An 18,178-nucleotide genomic window follows, 5' to 3' on the forward strand; every position below is an offset into this window, starting at 1 on the left:
AAAACAGCTTTATTTTAACTTAAAGGATAATGTATAAACAACAACAACACTGTCACTTATTCACTTCTGGAGTAGAATCACACTGCTTGATGGTGGACAGCAGTGTATTTTAATGTTGAGGCAATTTTAACAATGTGTGCTGCTAACAGTCTATAGATTAGCAAAGTTAGATCAGAAAAAATACCCATTGCAAATTCAAGATTTAAAAGATTTTAAACCTTTAAGAACCTGTAAGAAACACAATATGTAGTGAACTGACACATTTAATAGTTATTGTCTGAGATCAAACAATGGTTAAGTAGATCAGTCCCTTTAATACAAAGTCTAATATTAGCTTTGTGCAGAAAGAGTTACAGTCACAGTCTTTATTTAGGCCTATATATTCATATTATCTGTAATATTTAACTGGTTACTTGTGACAAAAGGCAAAATTCAAATGGAATAATGCTTAATAACAGTCTACACAACAGTACTCAACATTTAATTAGGTATATACTCAATCTAAGAAGGTTTTATCTCTCTCCTGTAAAATTGCTGCTTTGGAGATACATGTTTTTTATTACACAGCAACAATATGTGATTTTATTGTGTTTATTACAATATTTACAGTATTAATGGAAGTTTGTGGAAAATGTCAAATGCAGCATTTTAAAAATACATAAAATATTTGATTAAAAGGCACAGAAAGATCATAGATTCACATTAAAAAGATTGTGCACAGTGGTCTGAAGCAATAGAGAACTAAAGAGAACTCTTCTGATTCACTTACAGAGCTTTTTTAGTGTACCATTGTTAACAACAGTTCTATATTTTATAAACATTATAATAAACTTTTAAACAATTAGTTGCAAAAACCTTACAGCTACTAAATATGAACTTCACAGATGAAAAACTTGTTAATGTAAAAATGTAAAATATTGTTACATTTTGACACAATGTAAATAACTGTTAGATGAAACTTAGGAAACATATTTTTACACAACAATGACAGATTGTATTCTTTAACATTTTGACTAAACTGATAATTTATGTTTGTTAGCTTTTCAAACCTCAGTCATTATCAGTGGCACAAGGTAAGTAAAGTTGTGTGAAGAGCTCCTTTAAAAAGCTCGTAGAGAAAGATTAGTCCATGATTTTCTCAGAAAACTGATACTTGAAATGTCAGCAGACACTAATATGGAATGATCAGGCAGCAGCCTGTTCTCTGGCGGACGTTTTTTGCTCAGACTGTCTGTCAATAAACTGAAGGTCGATTGGCGTGGCCGGCACCAGGAGAGTTCTTGTGATTGGCTTCACAGTCTTTCCTGTGGGATCTGGCCGCACTTCATAGTGTTTGATTAACTGCAAAACAAGAAAATCCAAAATTTAAAAAACATACAATTTAAGATCTGCTTATATCTGCTTGTAAGTGCTAAGATTAAACATAACAAAGGTGTGAAAAGTATATCCATTCATTACTCAGGTAGATGGTTAGATACTAGGATTTTAAATATACCAGTAGAAGTTGAAGTATCAACTCAATATTTTTGCTCTTTAAGTAAAAGTGTAAAAGTACTGTACTGGTTTAAAAACTACTTAAAGTATAAAAGTAAAAGTAATGTAAGGCGAAAAAATGCAATTGAGGACAAAAGGGTATATGTTTATACTTCTCATCCAACCACAGGATGGAGAGATTTATCTGGATAGGAGTTTTATTGAACGATGAAAAGCCGTAATGAAAACAAGCTGAAATGAAAAATAGAAGTAATGAGGCTATTTGTTAATATAAGAAGTAGAACGTTTAGAAAATTGTGTGAAAATATAAAATTATTACTCTAGTAAAGTATGGATAACCAACATTTCTACTTAAGTAAATAATGTATTTGAACTGAGTTGAATTGAACTTAATTTTCCCTGTACATTTTTAGCCATTAGCCATAGATTATTCTTTCTTCTTCAGGAGTACACTACAATGATTGTGGGAATTTTGCTTTACATTTATGTTTTTTAAAAAAGAAAAAAAAAACATGGAAGAAAAAAAAAACATGGAACCCAGCAGATTTGTAACAGAGCCTTTACCTGTCTAAATAATAAAAATAATCAATCGATTTAAAAATGTATCAAATTAATCATGATAGAATATCTAAGGGTAGATTTAACCTAACGCTTTATTTCGATTTCCAAGACCCTGATTGAGCCTAAGAATAGACTCCATAATTTTTATTGCTTAATCAATATCCATGAAACCAGCCATTAGTGTTTTAATCTAAATTCTATTTTGTTATATTTGTTAAAGCCCTATGGAACAGAACTGAGGCAATAGGAAATATGTGTTTGTTAATGGGAATTGTCATGGCATATTCAACATACAGATGTAAAAGAGTATTTTTCAATTCTGGTTCTGAAAGCCAATCAGATCATCAGCAAGCCCATTATTGGGTTTAATATGGTATTTTAATGCAGGGAATCCACTAACATGTGCAGGGCATTGGGCCTCCAGAAACAGGATTGAATAACACACTATCCAAAACACGTATTACTTGCCAACAGACATAGTTGTGGTCAGTAAAACCAGACATATTTGCTGAGACCAAAGGTGAAGGTCTGCAGGTAGGTACTGTTCCCTCTTTACTGCAAAAGCAACAGAATACACTACGGATTACTTAGGGGCATTGAAACGATACCTGTCTCTCAGCAGGTAACTATAGTTCCCATTAAATCAACTTCAGGGAACCTGATTTACCTGAAATTAATGATTGACACAGACCTGTGCCACTGACCTACTCACATTACTGCTATGTATCAGATGCAGAGATGCAATGTTTGGGTAGGAGCCAATGAGCAGATAATCCTCATAAGCATAATGTGGATAAATGCTTATGTGCTCCATGAACTGAATGATAATGTGTAATAGTTTATAATAGTGTTGCTTTTAAAAATGAACTATTTTGCATGTTCTGTCCTGAGAACAGAATATTTAGTGAACACTATGATTAATGACTAACACCTACATAACACAAAACATGAATATCTGCGATTACAACAGAGATGACCTTCAGGAATTTACAATACAGGGCTCTTGAGATAATGTATACGTGGATTTGAGGCCATAAAGGTCGTCTCTCCCTATTGGTAAATTTTACAAAACAAAGTTCAAATCCTTGTGGACTCTTATCTGTACTCCCTTTAACACCTCCACTACCCAGAACTAATCAGAAAGGAAAAAGGCAGTAAAGGATTTACACAGAGTAAAGGATTTCACCACAAAATGAGAAACTGTGGGAGCCCTTTTATACCTGGGCTGGGTTTCACAAAGAATCTTTAATGATTAATATATTTGTACATGGGAGAGGTTTTAACTGTCTAATACGTAGCCCTCCTTCTACAGCAATATGATCAATTTTGGTTTAAATGTTTATGGGCATTTGTCGGCATGTTTGGTTAGGTTTGGTTTGTTTTCACACAGGGAAAAATTCAAGTACACCAAAAATGTCTCACTACAAACCGCGTGAGAATGTGCAGTACAGTTTGGCATGGAGCAACCACAGAAATGGCATTTGTTTAAAACTGTATTAATTATCTGGGCAAAATTAGTGATTGTCAACGATCTGATCACGTGATCGGATATCGGGGCTGATCATGTAAATTTCATGCTTCAATGGTTAAGAATCGTGTGGAAAAGATCTGGATCACTGATTAATAAAAAATAAATATAAAAACAAACAGCTCCAGAGTTCTTTGGGACCATTCTGAGAGCACCTCCCCTCTAGGATCTCTTTTTATGTATCCATATATAATCCTAATGCATAAACCAGGCAAGGTTAAGCGGTGTATAAGGTCTTGTTTGTAATCTTTACCCGAGACAGGAGGAGGTACATCTCTAACTCAGCCAGTCTGCGGCCCAGACAGGCACGGATACCAAAGCCGAAAGGAACGGAGCCGAAAGGATGCTGTCCGATCTGCTTCTCCCCCCGCAGCCAGCGCTGAGGCGAGAACACCTGAGGCTCAGGAAATATCTTCTCATCATAAGACACTGCGTAGTGGCACAAGTGGAACAGGGTCTGTAAACGAGAGAATTTACATTTAGGTAAAATTGCTATATGGCAATATTGGCAGAAGATAGGAGTGCACAGAAAAACAGCAATATAAATATGCTACATGTTAAAAGTTTAAATATTAAAGAGGTTCAACCCATTTTACCAAACTTGGCAACCTCTTTTTAACCATTTTAACCAGTTACCATATTTGTCCATGAACTGACTAATTATTTTAAATCTTCTAATTTATTTATTTAACTAATTAATCATATTGTGTGCGTAATATACTCATTGTTACTTTTACTTTTATTATTATTATTTTTTTTTACATTCAAAGGTGAATTAAGCAATAATACACGAGAGGGAGCGGTGTAACGTGTAATAGTGACAATATTACACTTTATAGCACTTAATTTCTTTGTTTATCTTAAAAATATTAATCTCTCTTCTATTTTTTGTTTTCACATTAGAACAACTTGGGTGGGGAGGAGGGTTGTAGAAATGTTTTTCTTAAATGGGGAAATGGATGTTAACATTGTTTTTTGTAATTATGTGTACTGTAACTTTATATAATGAACAATAAAAACATATAATAATAAATACATGTTTTTAATATAGTGCCATAGAGAGTTTGTCCTGTAATTTGTCTGTCCCTAATTAAATCTGTCCCTAATTTGTTCCTGTAAGAGATAAATGAATCTTACATTTTTAGGGAAGAGGTGGCCGCCCACTACTATTTCATTGTCGGCAATGACACGAGCGTTTCCAGGTACCACAGGATATAAACTGAGGAGAACACAAAACAAGTAATTCAAAATTATGGTAATCATTTCCATTGATTTTCTTGGTACAATTCAAAACATATATAAACTGTATTTATATAATTTATCAAATATATCTACTCAAAACAACCCACTTGTTAAATATGTGGTGTTGACAGAATTTCTCCATCTGTTTCGAATAACAGAACAAAAACAAACCCAGTTCCTCACCGGAGAGTCTCTCTAACAACAGCCTTCAGCCAAGGCATCTTGCTGATATCTTCACTAGAGGTCACTTTGTCACCTGGGCAAACACTAATCACCTCCTCGTACAGCCTCTGCTGGATTTCTGGCTCTCGGGCCAAGTGGTACAGAGCCCAGGAGATAGTGTTGGAAGTCTGGGGAGGAGAAGAGGCACTGCCAATAAAAATGATGCCATATATAAAACATATATGTAATTCAGGCTGCTTCCATTATTTAAAGTTCAATGTTCAAAACGTACAGTGTCCACTCCAGCCAGCAGCAGCTCAGTGATGCTTCCCAGCACCTCTGTGGGGGACATCTGCTCGCTGACCAGCAGGTGAGTGAGGTATTCTCCCTCTATTGGCTGCCCCTGTTTCACCTTCTCCTGGATCTCTGCCATCTTTTTCTGAACTAGATCATCCGCTGAACAACATATAAAAAAACATACATAAATTGCTTCACCCTTCCTTTTTTCTACTGTGTCTACTAATTAAAAATGTATATATAAAAAACAAAAACTTTATGAGACAACTTGAAAGTGTTCTGTCTTTTTTTTAATGCATTGCCAAATTATCAAAATCAGATGACCTAGTGGTTATTGTATGAATTTTACTCACCAACTTTGAAAAGGTGGTCCCATACAGCCACAAAGTGCTTCCAGAAAGGCATATAGGGCCACAGAGACTTGGGAAAGAGGACGACGATAGGTGAGAGGCGGAACATCTCCCCAACAGAAAAGATGAACTTCTGCGTTTCTTCTGGAACCACCTCGTTTAAACAACCCATCCGTGTCTCAAACAGCACTGAGGATATCCCTAAACATCAGACAAATCACAGCACAACATTGAGTAAAAATCATGATCTTTCAGTGATCTTTCTAAATGTCCTTTCTTTCTAAATTTCCTTGTAGGTTATTCAGAACCTGTGTTATGAAGCCTAGAATAGTGGGTTTGCTGTGATGCTAACAGGTCAGCCGGCCTCAACAGAGTTGAAATAGGTTAGCCACAATGCTAAGAGCAGGTCTTGCAGGCTTGGAGCATGATAGTTGCTAATGTTAGCGATGCTAATGTTTTTTACAAGCTGCGTTCATTTAGGGGGTTTCCAAATTCATCTCTGAGTGGTCATACTGTTTTAGGTTATTAGTTTATATGTACTGTATGTAATCTCAGTGGTAATTTGTAGTAACGGCCTTATTATTTGTTGTTACGATCAAATAAATAGCTATTTATTAACATAATTATTACTAAAAAAATAAACTAAGAAAAAAAATAACATGAGTAACATGGCCTGGGTTGGTTACACAGTTACTTCTCAGCTACTTCATGGCCAATTTTATATTAAAAATACAAAGTTAAAAGTTACAATTCTGTGTGTATTAACTCACATAAAGAAAAAATATTGAAAATAAATAATTAATTCACAACCTTGACCCAGTTGTTAGTTATTAAATTATAATTTATCAGTTATAATGTAGAGCAGTTCAGATGACTACAACAGGTCTGTACTTTAGCATAGAAATTGCTTCACCCTGCTTTTCCTACTGTGTCTAAAGTCTAAAACGTCCATGCAAAAGACCAGCAGTGCACGTTATTATATCTAATCAACACAGGAACAATGATCAGCATCAGCCGAGAAGAGTCAAGGACATTTCACCACAACTCCATGGCCTCTAGATGTTCCTGATATGTGCGTTTTTTTGTGTTGATCTTCATGACCCATACTGATCAATAATTACAACTATGACTTTGGCACAGACACAAAAAGCAGCAGGAAATGAACATCTGTTAAAGCTGGAGATTACTGGTTTCTAAGCATGTCATGAACATTGTGGATTTTGAATTTGGTGACCTTATATTTAACTTATCAATGGAAAAGTTCTTTCTGATATCAATTGTGCATGGACTCAACTATCTCACAAAAATGCTTACAGTCAAAAAGCATAAACAAATGTATGGAATCAAACAAATACGCCAACAAATCAACACCTTTATTTTCTTGGCAACAGTGGGAGCTCCTGGTTTCTACACTCAAATATATTCATTATTTTCTCAGCTCCACTTAGCATAAAGGAGCACTTTGTAGTTCTATAATTACAGATTGTAGTTCTTTATCTGTTTCTCTGCATACTTTTTATTACCATCCTTTCACCCAGTTCATCACTGCTCAGGACTCAACAGAAGAAACCACCACAGAGCAACTAGCTATTATTATTTGGGTGGTGATTGACTAAATATTAATAGAATAATTAGCAATGGATTTAGTAATGAAATATTCACACTGCCTGTTAGGATTTTTTTTGTTTCAGACAACTATTTGTTAATTAAACATGCACCGGGTCCAAACTATCCTCAGTCTAGCAGTGACACATGAATGTTTAAAAACTCCAGCAGCACTGCTGTAACTTATTCACTTACACAAGTGTAATAGTGTTCAAATATAATAAATTCTTCTTATTATTTTTGCCTATATCAATATGGAGTGGCTAGGCTTGGATACCTCCTTGCCTTCCCCCCTCTTATATTTTCTCCCTCTGCCCCATCTCTTCCTTTTAGTACATGTTGTGTAAGGGAGAGGTAGGTGTCAGAAAGTGCTCTGATTTTAATCTAAAACAAAAATAATCCTATATTGTGAGATCATCATAAATCTCTAACGTGCTCTATATATGTCCCCCAGTTTATTAACAACTATTGTTGATTAGAGTATGTTGCTAGTAGTCAGTATTGAAGCTTATACTGTATAAGTATGTTTGTGGGATGCTAATGCTATGCCAAATGGTCTTGCTAACTAGCTAATTAGTCTCTCTTTTTAAATGCTTTCATACTAACTAAAGAGAGGAGTAGGGAGAAGAATAGAGGTGGCCACCTATCCAGAGCTAAAGACTGTTTATTTCTGTTTATCAGATTAAATTCCAGTGACTGTGGAGCCATGAGGATTAAGAGCCTTGCAAGATCCATCATCAAGACATCAAACTCACAACCTTGTCAGTGAGGGTTTCACTGCTCAGACCACAGATCCACCAAAGCCCAATTAACCGGTAGCCAGTGGAGCTCAATAAGCAGTGGGGTGAAACAAAAATGTTGAACCTGTTTAAAGCAATAAAAATCATACAATCAAACAGGTTTTAATACTGATTGTTTTACCTTCGAAAGCAAACTTGTAGAGTTCTCCAGCGACGTCAGGCACCATTACTCCATTTCCTGTCGTAGCCCTAAGCCAAGCCACCTTCTCTATGAAGTCACTCACCACCTCATTGATGGCGTTAGTGTAGGAGGAAACATGTTTGGGCTTCAACATGCGTGGGTTCAGGATGCTTCTGATCCGCTGCCATTCTGCTCCTATTCTACACACCAATGAAAACAGAAGAGTCATAACAGAACCATAAGACTCTTCACTTATATGGGATTTTAAAAAATGGCTGAAGAATGCTCACTCCGTAAGAGGACCATAGGCATGCTTGCGGATCTCTCGATACGTCCTCCAGTGTGGCATGTCCGTGCGAATGGGGTGACGGCCTTCCTGCCTCAGGACCTGCTCTATCAGCTCTGCGGTGGCCACGTTCACAATCACCAGTGGACCGTACTTGGACTTCCACAGAGGCCCATAGATTTTGCTGTGATCAATCTGCACAGAATGAAAATGATAATACAGGTCAAGCAGTGTATACTAGCAGTAGATTACTATCAAGATTGGCCTTAATAATAACCGTTTCAATGATGATGTGCTCTGCCAATAAAATAGGATGCTCTTAAGAAGCCACAGAGCATTAGCAACTGTAGCATGAAGACTCCTGCTTTGGAGTAGTGGAACTGTGTTCTCTGGAATGGTGGTGCTCCAATGAATACCTCTGGGATGAGTTGCACTAGTGTTTGTGATCCACAACCAAATTTTCAACATCAGTACCTGACCCTCGCTGATGCACTTGAAGATGAATGCACTCAACCCCCCAAAGCATTCTTCTACTATCTAGTGCTGAGTTCTTTAATCCTGGAGCTGACGCCTCCCTGCCAGGCAAATTTACAGCTGCTTTTGCTTTTTCCCAACACACCTGATTCAGTGTATTCTAATCAGCTCATTAATAAAGTTATTAAAGTTACAGGAGGTGTTAAAATTAAAGCAGACACTCCTTTCTTTCTCTCAGAAGATTATATGCTGTATAGTTTCCTTACTGCAGAAGACATTTTAGGTCAGCAGATGAACACAACCTTTTGTTCAAATCTCATACTATATTCAGTATATAAAACACAGAACACAATATCTATTATTATTACTTTTATTATTACAACTTATTTAGAATACATTTAATGTGATAAGACCTTCTGAAATCCACTTAACTAAAGTTAACAGCATTCTCAAGACACTTGACTGCAATCTTGGCACAAGTGAGGGATGACGAAAACTCTTGGCAAAGCTTATTCTGACCTGAATTTACTGCATGCAAACTGTCAGGGCACGCTGCATGCTGCCCTCCTCCTAAAAATCACAAATACCGCTCATAGCTCTTGATACAACGTGTGTATATTTTGATGTTAACCAAAAACTGAAAGCAGAGTTGGGCAAAAGCTTAACTACAAAAGTACTGATTATTCAGATCCTGAGCTATGTAAACATAGATTTCTACCACTCTGGTTTTAGTGATAATGTGGGTTTGGAATGATGATGATAATTGTAACAAGTAACGAAGCAGCACATAAACAATGTATCAGAGTAAAAGTATTAAACTCACAGAAAATATGTAGTGAAAAAGTGGACGTAGGAACAGAATTATACTCCAGTAGATACAGGTACAGCATTTAGAACTTAATTAAAATAATTAAGTAAAATAATACACCAGAAGATACAGATACAGCATTTAAGTACTTAAGTAAAAATATTACACCAGTAGATACAGATAGAGCATTTTAGTACTTATGTACAGTAACATAATGAAGTAAAAATAATACACCAGTAGATACAGATACAGCATTTTAGAACCTAAGTACAGTAGTGAAGTCAAAATAATACTTCAGTAGATACAGATACAGAATTTTAGTACTTAAGTACAGTAATGAAGTAAAAATAATTCACCAGTAGATATAGATACAGCATTTTAGACCTTAAGTACAGTAGCAAAGTCAAAAGATTTTGAGTGAACTGTGTAAAGGTGAGGTACGAGTGTGAGTAAACTGTGTAAAGGTGAGGTATGAGTGTGAGTAAACTGTGTAAAGGTGAGGTATGAGTGTGAGTAAACTGTGTAAAGGTGAGGTATGACTGTGAGTAAACTGTGTAAAGGTGAGGTATGAGTGTGAGTAAACTGTGTAAAGGTGAGGTATGAGTGTGAGTAAACTGTGTAAAGGTGAGGTATGAGTGTGAGTAAACTGTGTAAAGGTGAGGTATGAGTGTGAGTAAACTGTGTAAAGGTGAGGTATGGGTGTGAGTAAACTGTGTAAAGGTGAGGTATGAGTAAACTGTGTAAAGGTGAGGTATGGGTGTGAGTAAACTGTGTAAAGGTGAGGTAAGTTATATGTGTGAGTAAGTTATAAAGGTGAGGTATGAGTGTAAGTACCTGCATCTGGTGGGTAATGTTGAAGTACCGTTTTCCGAACAGCCAGTACAGTGAAGTGAGGAAGCTCGGTCCGCCCAGATCGTCCATGGTCTTTATTTTATCTCGGTTCACGGCGGTGGAGGAAGAGTCCCGGGGCCGCTCGCGCGCGGAGGCAGAAACCGAGGGTCCGCATTTCAGCGCGAGCTGGTGATCCCGCTTCCCCGCGAGCTGCAGAGTTCTCCCCAGCGCCCTGCGGAACATCCCCGCGGCTTCCCAGTCAGATCCCCGAGAACCGGCTGCGCGCGAGAGAGAGCCAAGAGTGTGTTAGAGAGGGAGTGTGTGTCGGAATGTGTGTGTGTGTAATAATGGCCTCCTGTTTTTAACAGAGCTGAGGGTGAACTGCAGTGAACCTGAGAGAGAGAGAGAGAGAGAAAGCAGCTTGACCTGAAATTGAGCTATTAATGATAAATAAGTGTAAATTGTAAATTTAAAAAGCCTTCAAAAAAAGAAAAAAAAGTACTGATTTAAACTAAAAAATATATATAAAGACTCTGAAATATAAAACTGCCCCAAAATTAAATAAATTAGAAGAAGCTTCCCCCCAAAAAGTTCAAATTTGAAATAAATGAAAAAGACCTATAAAATAGACCCAATAGTAATACAGTTAACAGGTATAGAGTAACCCAAACTACACTCAAAAATTATATGTTAATGAAGAAAACTAGTCAAATAAAAAAGTGTCCGAAATAATAAATAAATATTGTGTTTATATATAGGTAAAATATCTTTTAAAAATAGATCTAATAGTTATACAGTTAACATGTATACAGTAACCCACACTACACTAAAAAAAAAACTATAAAACAGTGAAGAAAACTAGCCAAATAATAAAAAGGTGGCCAAAATGACAACCAAATAAGACTAAACATTCACTGTCATAACAAAAGACCTGGAATAGCAGTGTGTTAAAAATTATTATGAAGCATCACTTCAGTGAACACCTGTACAAGTTGTGAGGTGTTATCTTGTAAGCAAGATTAAACACTGGCAGCATGCGGATTATCCACCTGGAGTTTGATACAGGCCTAACAGTGCGTTTTCTAATGAATAGAAAAAAGAAAAATACTACAAAACTTGTTACTGTTCCACACACAACTTTAATATTCCAGCACTTTTTGTAGAAGCACATTCATAATATTACATCACCCAGGCTCTTAATAAATTATAGTCTTCTAATTATACTGATGTAGAATTCCCCAACAAACATTCTTACAATATATGACATATAATATTTTCTACATTAAATGAACATAAGTAACACATGACCTGATAAGAAAGACCACAGCAGTGATTGAGCATAGTGGAGACCAGGAGAAAACATTATTCCAGTCTATAAATGAACAACTTTATACAGTTTACTCGTCTTTAATCAAAATAACCACACATGAACAGGTCGAAGCACTGTATGTGCCCTCAAGCAAGTTTCACAGAATAATAATAATTTATGATTAAAACAAATAGACAAGTCATGTATTGCAGGCTTCAGGTTGGTTAATCAGGTTAATTAAACTTCTGTTCAGGATTGTGATGGAACAACTCTGCAGCATTCAATTTCAAGTAATGCATGGACATGAATTTAAGACCATTTGTGATATGTTGCTTAGTCATTTAGGCTAAAACGGCCTTCAAAACTAAATAAAAACAAACAAACAAACAAACACGTACACTGTGACCCTGTTTACACCTGATCATATTTAGCCTGCTAAGTATCAGGATTATATCTGGGTAAGGCCAAACCACATTAAAATGCAAGTGTAAACACAGACTTCAAACGTTTTGGTCCAGACCAAAGTATAAGCTGTGAAAGAGGGTGTGAACCATGTTTCAGATCAAAGAACTTGAGTTTGGTCAGACCAAAAAAGGGTTTCTAAGTCTGGGTCTACTGAACCATGCAATGGTTTGAAATACTTTTCCTGACTTCATTCAGACCAACTGCAGGAAGCTGAGTCAATCTTTAAACAAAGCACAGGATGAGAATAATGAACTAGTGCTAACAACCGCCTTCCTTTGGCGAAGAGCAGCGCATCTGGTTGGTTTTTATTCTTGGTGTGGTTCATTTCAGCAGGTGTGAAATCAGTGATCACCGCTAAAAGAGGTGGCCTCGGTCTGGTTCTAAACAAACTCCAGAGCGGTTTGTTTGTAGTGTGAATGTGATCTGGTCTTAATCTGACTTAACTATCAAATACACTATTTTAATTCTAGCTAAACGGATGTTCAGGTACAGTTTAACCTGATTTACTAGCCAGATAATTAAGCAGTGTCTCTACTCAGTTTACACACTAAATGCCGTGTGTGCACTGTTCACTGCTTGTGGCCACACGATTCCATTTACAACGCAAATAGCAGTGAATTTTCCACTTTATTTTCAACTATTTGTGCTGGTCTTTAACACAAAACCTTCTTGCTGTATTTACAGCTTTAACCAATCAGAGAAGACATTGTGCTCGCGTAGTTTATTGGAGCGTAATTTGGTGCATTTCATTTTGTGCCCGTGTGAAAACAAAGCAAACCAAGACTGAAAAGGCTTCAAGTAGACAAGCTCGTCAACTACAGCAACCTTCTTTAGCACAGCATTAAGTGTACCACATGTATCAAGTGTAAACGCATGTGGCTAAAGTCTTAGCAAGATACAATCCAGATACTACTCGCATGAAGCAACCAGGTGTAAACAGAGTCATGTAACAAGTCATATCAAACCCCTAGTGTTTTTGTCCCATGATTTTGGCACAGGTGAACACTTTCTAAAGCATCCTCAGTGAAACTGAAACTAATGTTGTAAGAAAGCCCTATATAACTAGGATCTACATAGAAGCATTTAACAAAATAAATCATTCGTATTTCATTCAAATGGAAATCTTAAAGATTTTAATCTGTCAACCACACAGCGCATTAAGTGTTGACAGAAATGACTGATGTTCGAAAAACTGGAACAAAAAAATAAACATTTAATTATTAAAGTTTGGTGGAAATTAAAATCCTGATATACAGAGCTAGAGGCCGAGTGATTCCTGAAAACATTGTTCCACTTGATTTCACTTTGATCAGTCATCGTCACTCTCACTGCCAGATTCACTCAGCTGAAGATCATTTTCTGCAACACAGAATAGAACAGAAACATGTTAAAAACAGAGGTGTGAAGTAATTAAGTGCTGTATTTGCTAAATACTTTACCTTTTTACTTAAAGATTACTTAAACTAAACTAAACTCTAAATCATATATTTTATTTAATTAATAGATGAAATGTGTTGCTTTGTAGTAATGAAAAATACCAGTCTTGCTTAAAATGTTTATAAACATTTCCTTACCTTTAAAAAAAACGCTTTTTTTTAAGAATGACTTTGGTACGGTACTTAGACACATCACAATATTCAAATCAGTCAATCAATAATACCGCCCCGTGCTGACGTCCAACCATCTGGGTCTCACTGCTATGAGAGGCACACCTATACCCTCAAAGCACCCTTAAAGAGTAAGATCTTATCTTCAGTTAGATGATGCTAAGAAATTTAATGAATTCATGCTTTTGTCCTCTCTTGCCTTGACTATTTAAACGCATTACTGACTGAACTTTTAAATCTACTGTAAACAAACTCCAACTGGTTCAAAATGCAGCAGCAGGAATACATACTAAAAACATGACCATATCAAATCTATTCTAGCTTCCCTTCATCGGCTGCCTGTTTCTTTTAGAATTGATTTTAAGGATTTATTATTTAGTCTATAGATCAAAAATTTAATTTAGATTAACACCTTCATATATTTCTGAACTGCTGACTGAATACATTCCAAATCATGTCTTAAGATTATCTACTGATGGTCTTTACCAGATCCCCCGTGCGAAGCTTAAAAACAGTGGAGAACTGTTTTTTTTGTATGTTTTGGTTTTATGCAACAAGAATTTGAAACACAATACCAATATATATGTGTCCGCCTCCTTTTGTTACTGCTTTTAGGAAAAAAATAACAACTTTTATTTTACATTAGCTTTTAATTAGATTTTATTTTCTATTTATTTTTTTATTTATTGTTTCTGGGCCTGAGTTTATTACAGCACTTTGAGCTGCACTGTAATGTATGAAAGGTGTTACGTAAATAATGTTTATTATTATTTTAGTCCTAATATTTTAAAAATCGCCTTGTTATTCCTGTTTCATTTCAGCTTGTTTTCAATAAAAATAAATGTTGACTTAATATCTACTTTTAACAATAAATTAGCGTAAATTGACTATTTAGATTTAACCAATCAAACAGCAAATTTAGAATTTATTTGCAGTGTCCTGCAAAAACGATGCGAGCCTCTCTAAAGCAGAATGCAGAAATAAACAGATTATATTGACTGCGCTGATCAGCGCTGAGAAGTGTAATACTCACTGAGTGTGTTCATGAGGTGTCCACCCCCGTCCTCCATGCGCTCCTGAGTGGTGAGGATGGGCATGCTCTGGGTGGGGGCAGAGCCCGTTCCGTGTCCACTTGACGGAGGACGGCGCTCATCCTCCGAGTCACTGCTGCTGGAGCTGTCCTCACTGCTGGACGATGAGGAGCTGTGAGAGTCTGAGGAGCTGTCGCCACTGCTCATCTGATCCATCACTCGCGCCTCAGCCATCAGCTCTACACAACATATGGAGACACGAGAGGATGTGCAACTGGAAGAGCAGTCTATGAACATGCTGGAACCTTCTGCGCCATAAAAATACTGGAAGAGTTAATCTGTTGTTTATAAAATGTGTGAAAAGTCAAAATTGTTCAATGGAGATTCAAACAGAATGGTAATAAAATCCCCTCCTGGTGAATAGTAAATTGATCATTCTGAAAACTATTGCTTTCATACAATTTTTGACTTTCTTAGTTGTTATATAAGAGTCACTCTTCTACTTGAAGAATATAATAAGTACTTTTTTTATATCAAACAGCCAAAGCACAAACTTTACCTCTCTCAATATCATCCATCGGGGACGCAGGAGACATCTTCTCTTTAGGGGGGGAACTCTTAGAGCTGGCTGAAGCTTTCCCTCCACTGCCACTCTTCATCTGCTGACTGAGCCGATTGGTCTGCTGCTCCAGACGTGACTGGATCTTACTGCTGCCCTCAGCCCTTTGTGTAGCCAGAGAAAGAGAGAGAAAGACGAACATTTTATTAGGTTTCCTCTGTGGACTCCGGTCTCCTTCTGCAGTCCAAAAACATGGAGATCAGGTAAACTGTGTACTCTAAATTGCTCAGAAAAAATTGGGTACTCTAAATTGCAACAATTGGAAAAAATCGGGTAGTTTAAATTTTCCAAGAACAATGAGGTACTCTAAATAGCTTGGAACAATTGGGTACTCTAAATCGCAACACTTGGGAACAATTGGGTACTCGAAACTGCTTGGAACATTTGGGTACTCTAACAATATGATACTCTAAATTGCAACAATTGGGAACAATTGGGTGCACTAAATTGCCCATAACCATTGGGTACTCTAAATTGTCCTGGTGTGTAGGTGTGTTTGTGTATGATTGTATGCCCAGCTATGGATTAGCACTCTGTGCTAGGTCAGCTTCTCAGTGCTGGATGCAGAAAAGTTGTTTCCGGTTAAGAGTACGCTGTGTGCAATTGGCTGCTGCTACTCACCAATGTGTGTGTGAATGAGTGCTGAGTGTAATGGTTGTGTGTATAAGTGTAACTTCATTCACACAGTGTGTTTGACAAAGCCTTTCAGTGCAGATTTTGCACCTGTATCACTTTATATAATAATTTAGCACAGAATCAAATGAAACGCAACTATGGTAAAGAATACCTACCTTGTCTTTTTAACTGCAATGTTGCTACTAAGCTTCTCCAGGCGATACTCTCCGGTATCATGGTTTACAATAAGAATGCACTCCTTCATGTACGGCCTTTTGGACCCTTTGAACACTGTGACTGGAGCAGTAGATCCCTGTGAGGGATTAAGAGTAATATTAACACAATATCACTTTATATTCTCTTCAATTACTGTAGAACACACAGACCTACATCTGACATACCTCCAGGTTAGGCAGTGTTATAGTGACCTGTTCTCCTTTGCCCACCTCTAGATCTCCCTCACAGGTAGTGTCTATGGAGGCGGGCTTGAAGTCATCTGCAAAAACACAATACAGACATCAGACATCAGAGAGGAGTGTTATAAGCACATATTCTAAGAAAAAAATATTTGTTATTTTCATTACATGAAATTGGGAAATCAAATCAATGAAGTTGTATATGTAAGTGATTAATTAACCAAATTAAATATTTACACTAGGGATGATATTGCAAAAACAAAAAACAAAAAACAAAAAAAAAAAACATATATAGAAAAAAAAAATTTTTTTTTTGGTTTCACATAATGCCTCAAAACTTCACATTTGGTTTTGTTATGCAGCTAGACCACTTTGTTGGGAACAATGCTAAAGCAGTGGTGGTTATTATTATCCTTCCAAAAAAATAAAAATAATGTGGCATAAAGGGTTAAAAATTAAATTACTCGGTTAACTAGCAAAACAAATGTTGCAAATAGGGTGAAATATGATACACTAGGCTTTAAATTGTTGTAAATACAAGTTTACACTTTTAAACTGCTTCTACATTGATAGATTTTAATGTACGTGATATTTTGACTCATTATATACCAAAAATACATGTGAATAAAAACTGTAACTTAGTTTAAACTTTATAAAAAAAGCGGAGTTCAGCAGCAGTTGAGCCGCAGCTCCAGCAGGGGGCGCTTCTACACGGTGAACTGCAGTCTAAAGTTAACAGTTCAGTTCAAACAGAAGAGAGAAATTAACCCAAACACTAGAAAACCACATCAATAATATGATTAGTACAAACTATGAGTAAATATTACTGCAATATAAATATGGATTAAACGCTATTTATTACATTTAACACACTTGTTATTAGCCAGCAGGTAACGTTAACTAGACTCCTCGCCGCCAGCTGCCTCACAAACTGCCTGTAACTAAACTACATTCATTTTCAGAAAAACAGGAAAATCCACGAGTAACATTTTTAGAATTAGTAGTATATATAAAACAAGTAAACACCGATAAAACAATGGGTAAAGTAGCATATATGTGTTTAACAATATAATATTTTCGTTTAAATGTCGATATAAGAAACGAACACTTACATCGCACCGTATGGAAGGCACTTTTTGGCTGTTTCTCAAAGGTTTCTCCTAATTTGAGAACATGTTCTTGATTGTCAAAGTTTGGGTAAGCTGTTCCATTCATTCTAAATCCAGTTTTCTACCAGATTCCAACTTTCCACGTCTTTCCACACCATCTACAGCGCAAGTAACTCTAGCCACTTCAGGCGCGCCGCGGACAACTCAACTCGGTCCTCAAAGGGATTTTCAGCCCATTAGCGCTCTTCAAAATAAAAGTCCTCACCAACCAACCACAGACAGGTAGTTTAAATATAAAACAAATTAAAAAAAATGTATTAAACACTGAGCCCCTAAAGAATCAAGATAGATATGTAATATAAGAGCTACTTAACTAAGTTTATACATTTTATAGCATAACTTTTAAATAATATATTTACATTTTATATTTTGTACCTTCAACAAATTA

The 18,178-nt window shown here is 36.3% G+C and overlaps 2 protein-coding genes across 2 annotated transcripts; both read right to left on the bottom strand.

Moving 5' to 3' along the window:
- Nucleotides 1-245: 245 nt before the first annotated feature.
- Nucleotides 246-10,939, bottom strand: si:dkey-91i10.3 (cytochrome P450). Its single transcript, XM_007227935.4, has 9 exons — nucleotides 10,563-10,939; nucleotides 8,451-8,641; nucleotides 8,161-8,360; nucleotides 5,638-5,835; nucleotides 5,280-5,443; nucleotides 5,009-5,175; nucleotides 4,721-4,802; nucleotides 3,837-4,040; nucleotides 246-1,341 (listed from the first exon to the last, which is right to left on the bottom strand). The coding sequence occupies exons 1-9, from the start codon at nucleotides 10,800-10,802 to the stop codon at nucleotides 1,186-1,188; spliced, it is 1,602 nt and encodes a 533-aa protein (XP_007227997.3). The 5' UTR covers nucleotides 10,803-10,939; the 3' UTR covers nucleotides 246-1,185.
- Nucleotides 10,940-11,675: 736 nt separating this feature from the next.
- On the bottom strand, nucleotides 11,676-17,960 carry eaf2 (ELL associated factor 2). Its single transcript, XM_007227934.4, has 6 exons — nucleotides 17,734-17,960; nucleotides 16,607-16,701; nucleotides 16,382-16,518; nucleotides 15,531-15,694; nucleotides 14,974-15,210; nucleotides 11,676-13,692 (listed from the first exon to the last, which is right to left on the bottom strand). Exons 1-6 carry the CDS (start codon nucleotides 17,834-17,836, stop codon nucleotides 13,643-13,645), a joined length of 786 nt encoding a protein of 261 aa, XP_007227996.1. The 5' UTR covers nucleotides 17,837-17,960; the 3' UTR covers nucleotides 11,676-13,642.
- Between the last annotated feature and the right edge of the window lie 218 nt (nucleotides 17,961-18,178).

The sequence above is a fragment of the Astyanax mexicanus genome, chromosome 11, assembly GCF_023375975.1.
Source record: "Astyanax mexicanus isolate ESR-SI-001 chromosome 11, AstMex3_surface, whole genome shotgun sequence".
Lineage (NCBI taxonomy): Eukaryota > Metazoa > Chordata > Actinopteri > Characiformes > Acestrorhamphidae > Astyanax > Astyanax mexicanus.

What these genes read in the sequence shown, in the direction of transcription:
- si:dkey-91i10.3 (XM_007227935.4), bottom strand. Translation starts at nt 10,802, where the DNA reads ATGTTCCGCAGGGCGCTGGGGAGAACTCTGCAGCTCGCGGGGAAGCGG. An exon ending in GGACCACCTTTTCAAAGTTG is followed by an intron (nt 5,444 to 5,637) that starts GTGAGTAAAATT and finishes TATGTTGTTCAG; the next exon opens with CGGATGATCTAGTTCAGAAA. An exon ending in TGCTGGCTGGAGTGGACACT is followed by an intron (nt 5,176 to 5,279) that starts GTACGTTTTGAA and finishes TCTCCTCCCCAG; the next exon opens with ACTTCCAACACTATCTCCTG.
- eaf2 (XM_007227934.4), bottom strand. Translation starts at nt 17,836, where the DNA reads ATGAATGGAACAGCTTACCCAAACTTTGACAATCAAGAACATGTTCTC. An exon ending in GATGGATGATATTGAGAGAG is followed by an intron (nt 15,211 to 15,530) that starts GTAAAGTTTGTG and finishes TATGTTGTGTAG; the next exon opens with AGCTGATGGCTGAGGCGCGA. An exon ending in ACACCTCATGAACACACTCA is followed by an intron (nt 13,693 to 14,973) that starts GTGAGTATTACA and finishes TCTGTGTTGCAG; the next exon opens with AAAATGATCTTCAGCTGAGT.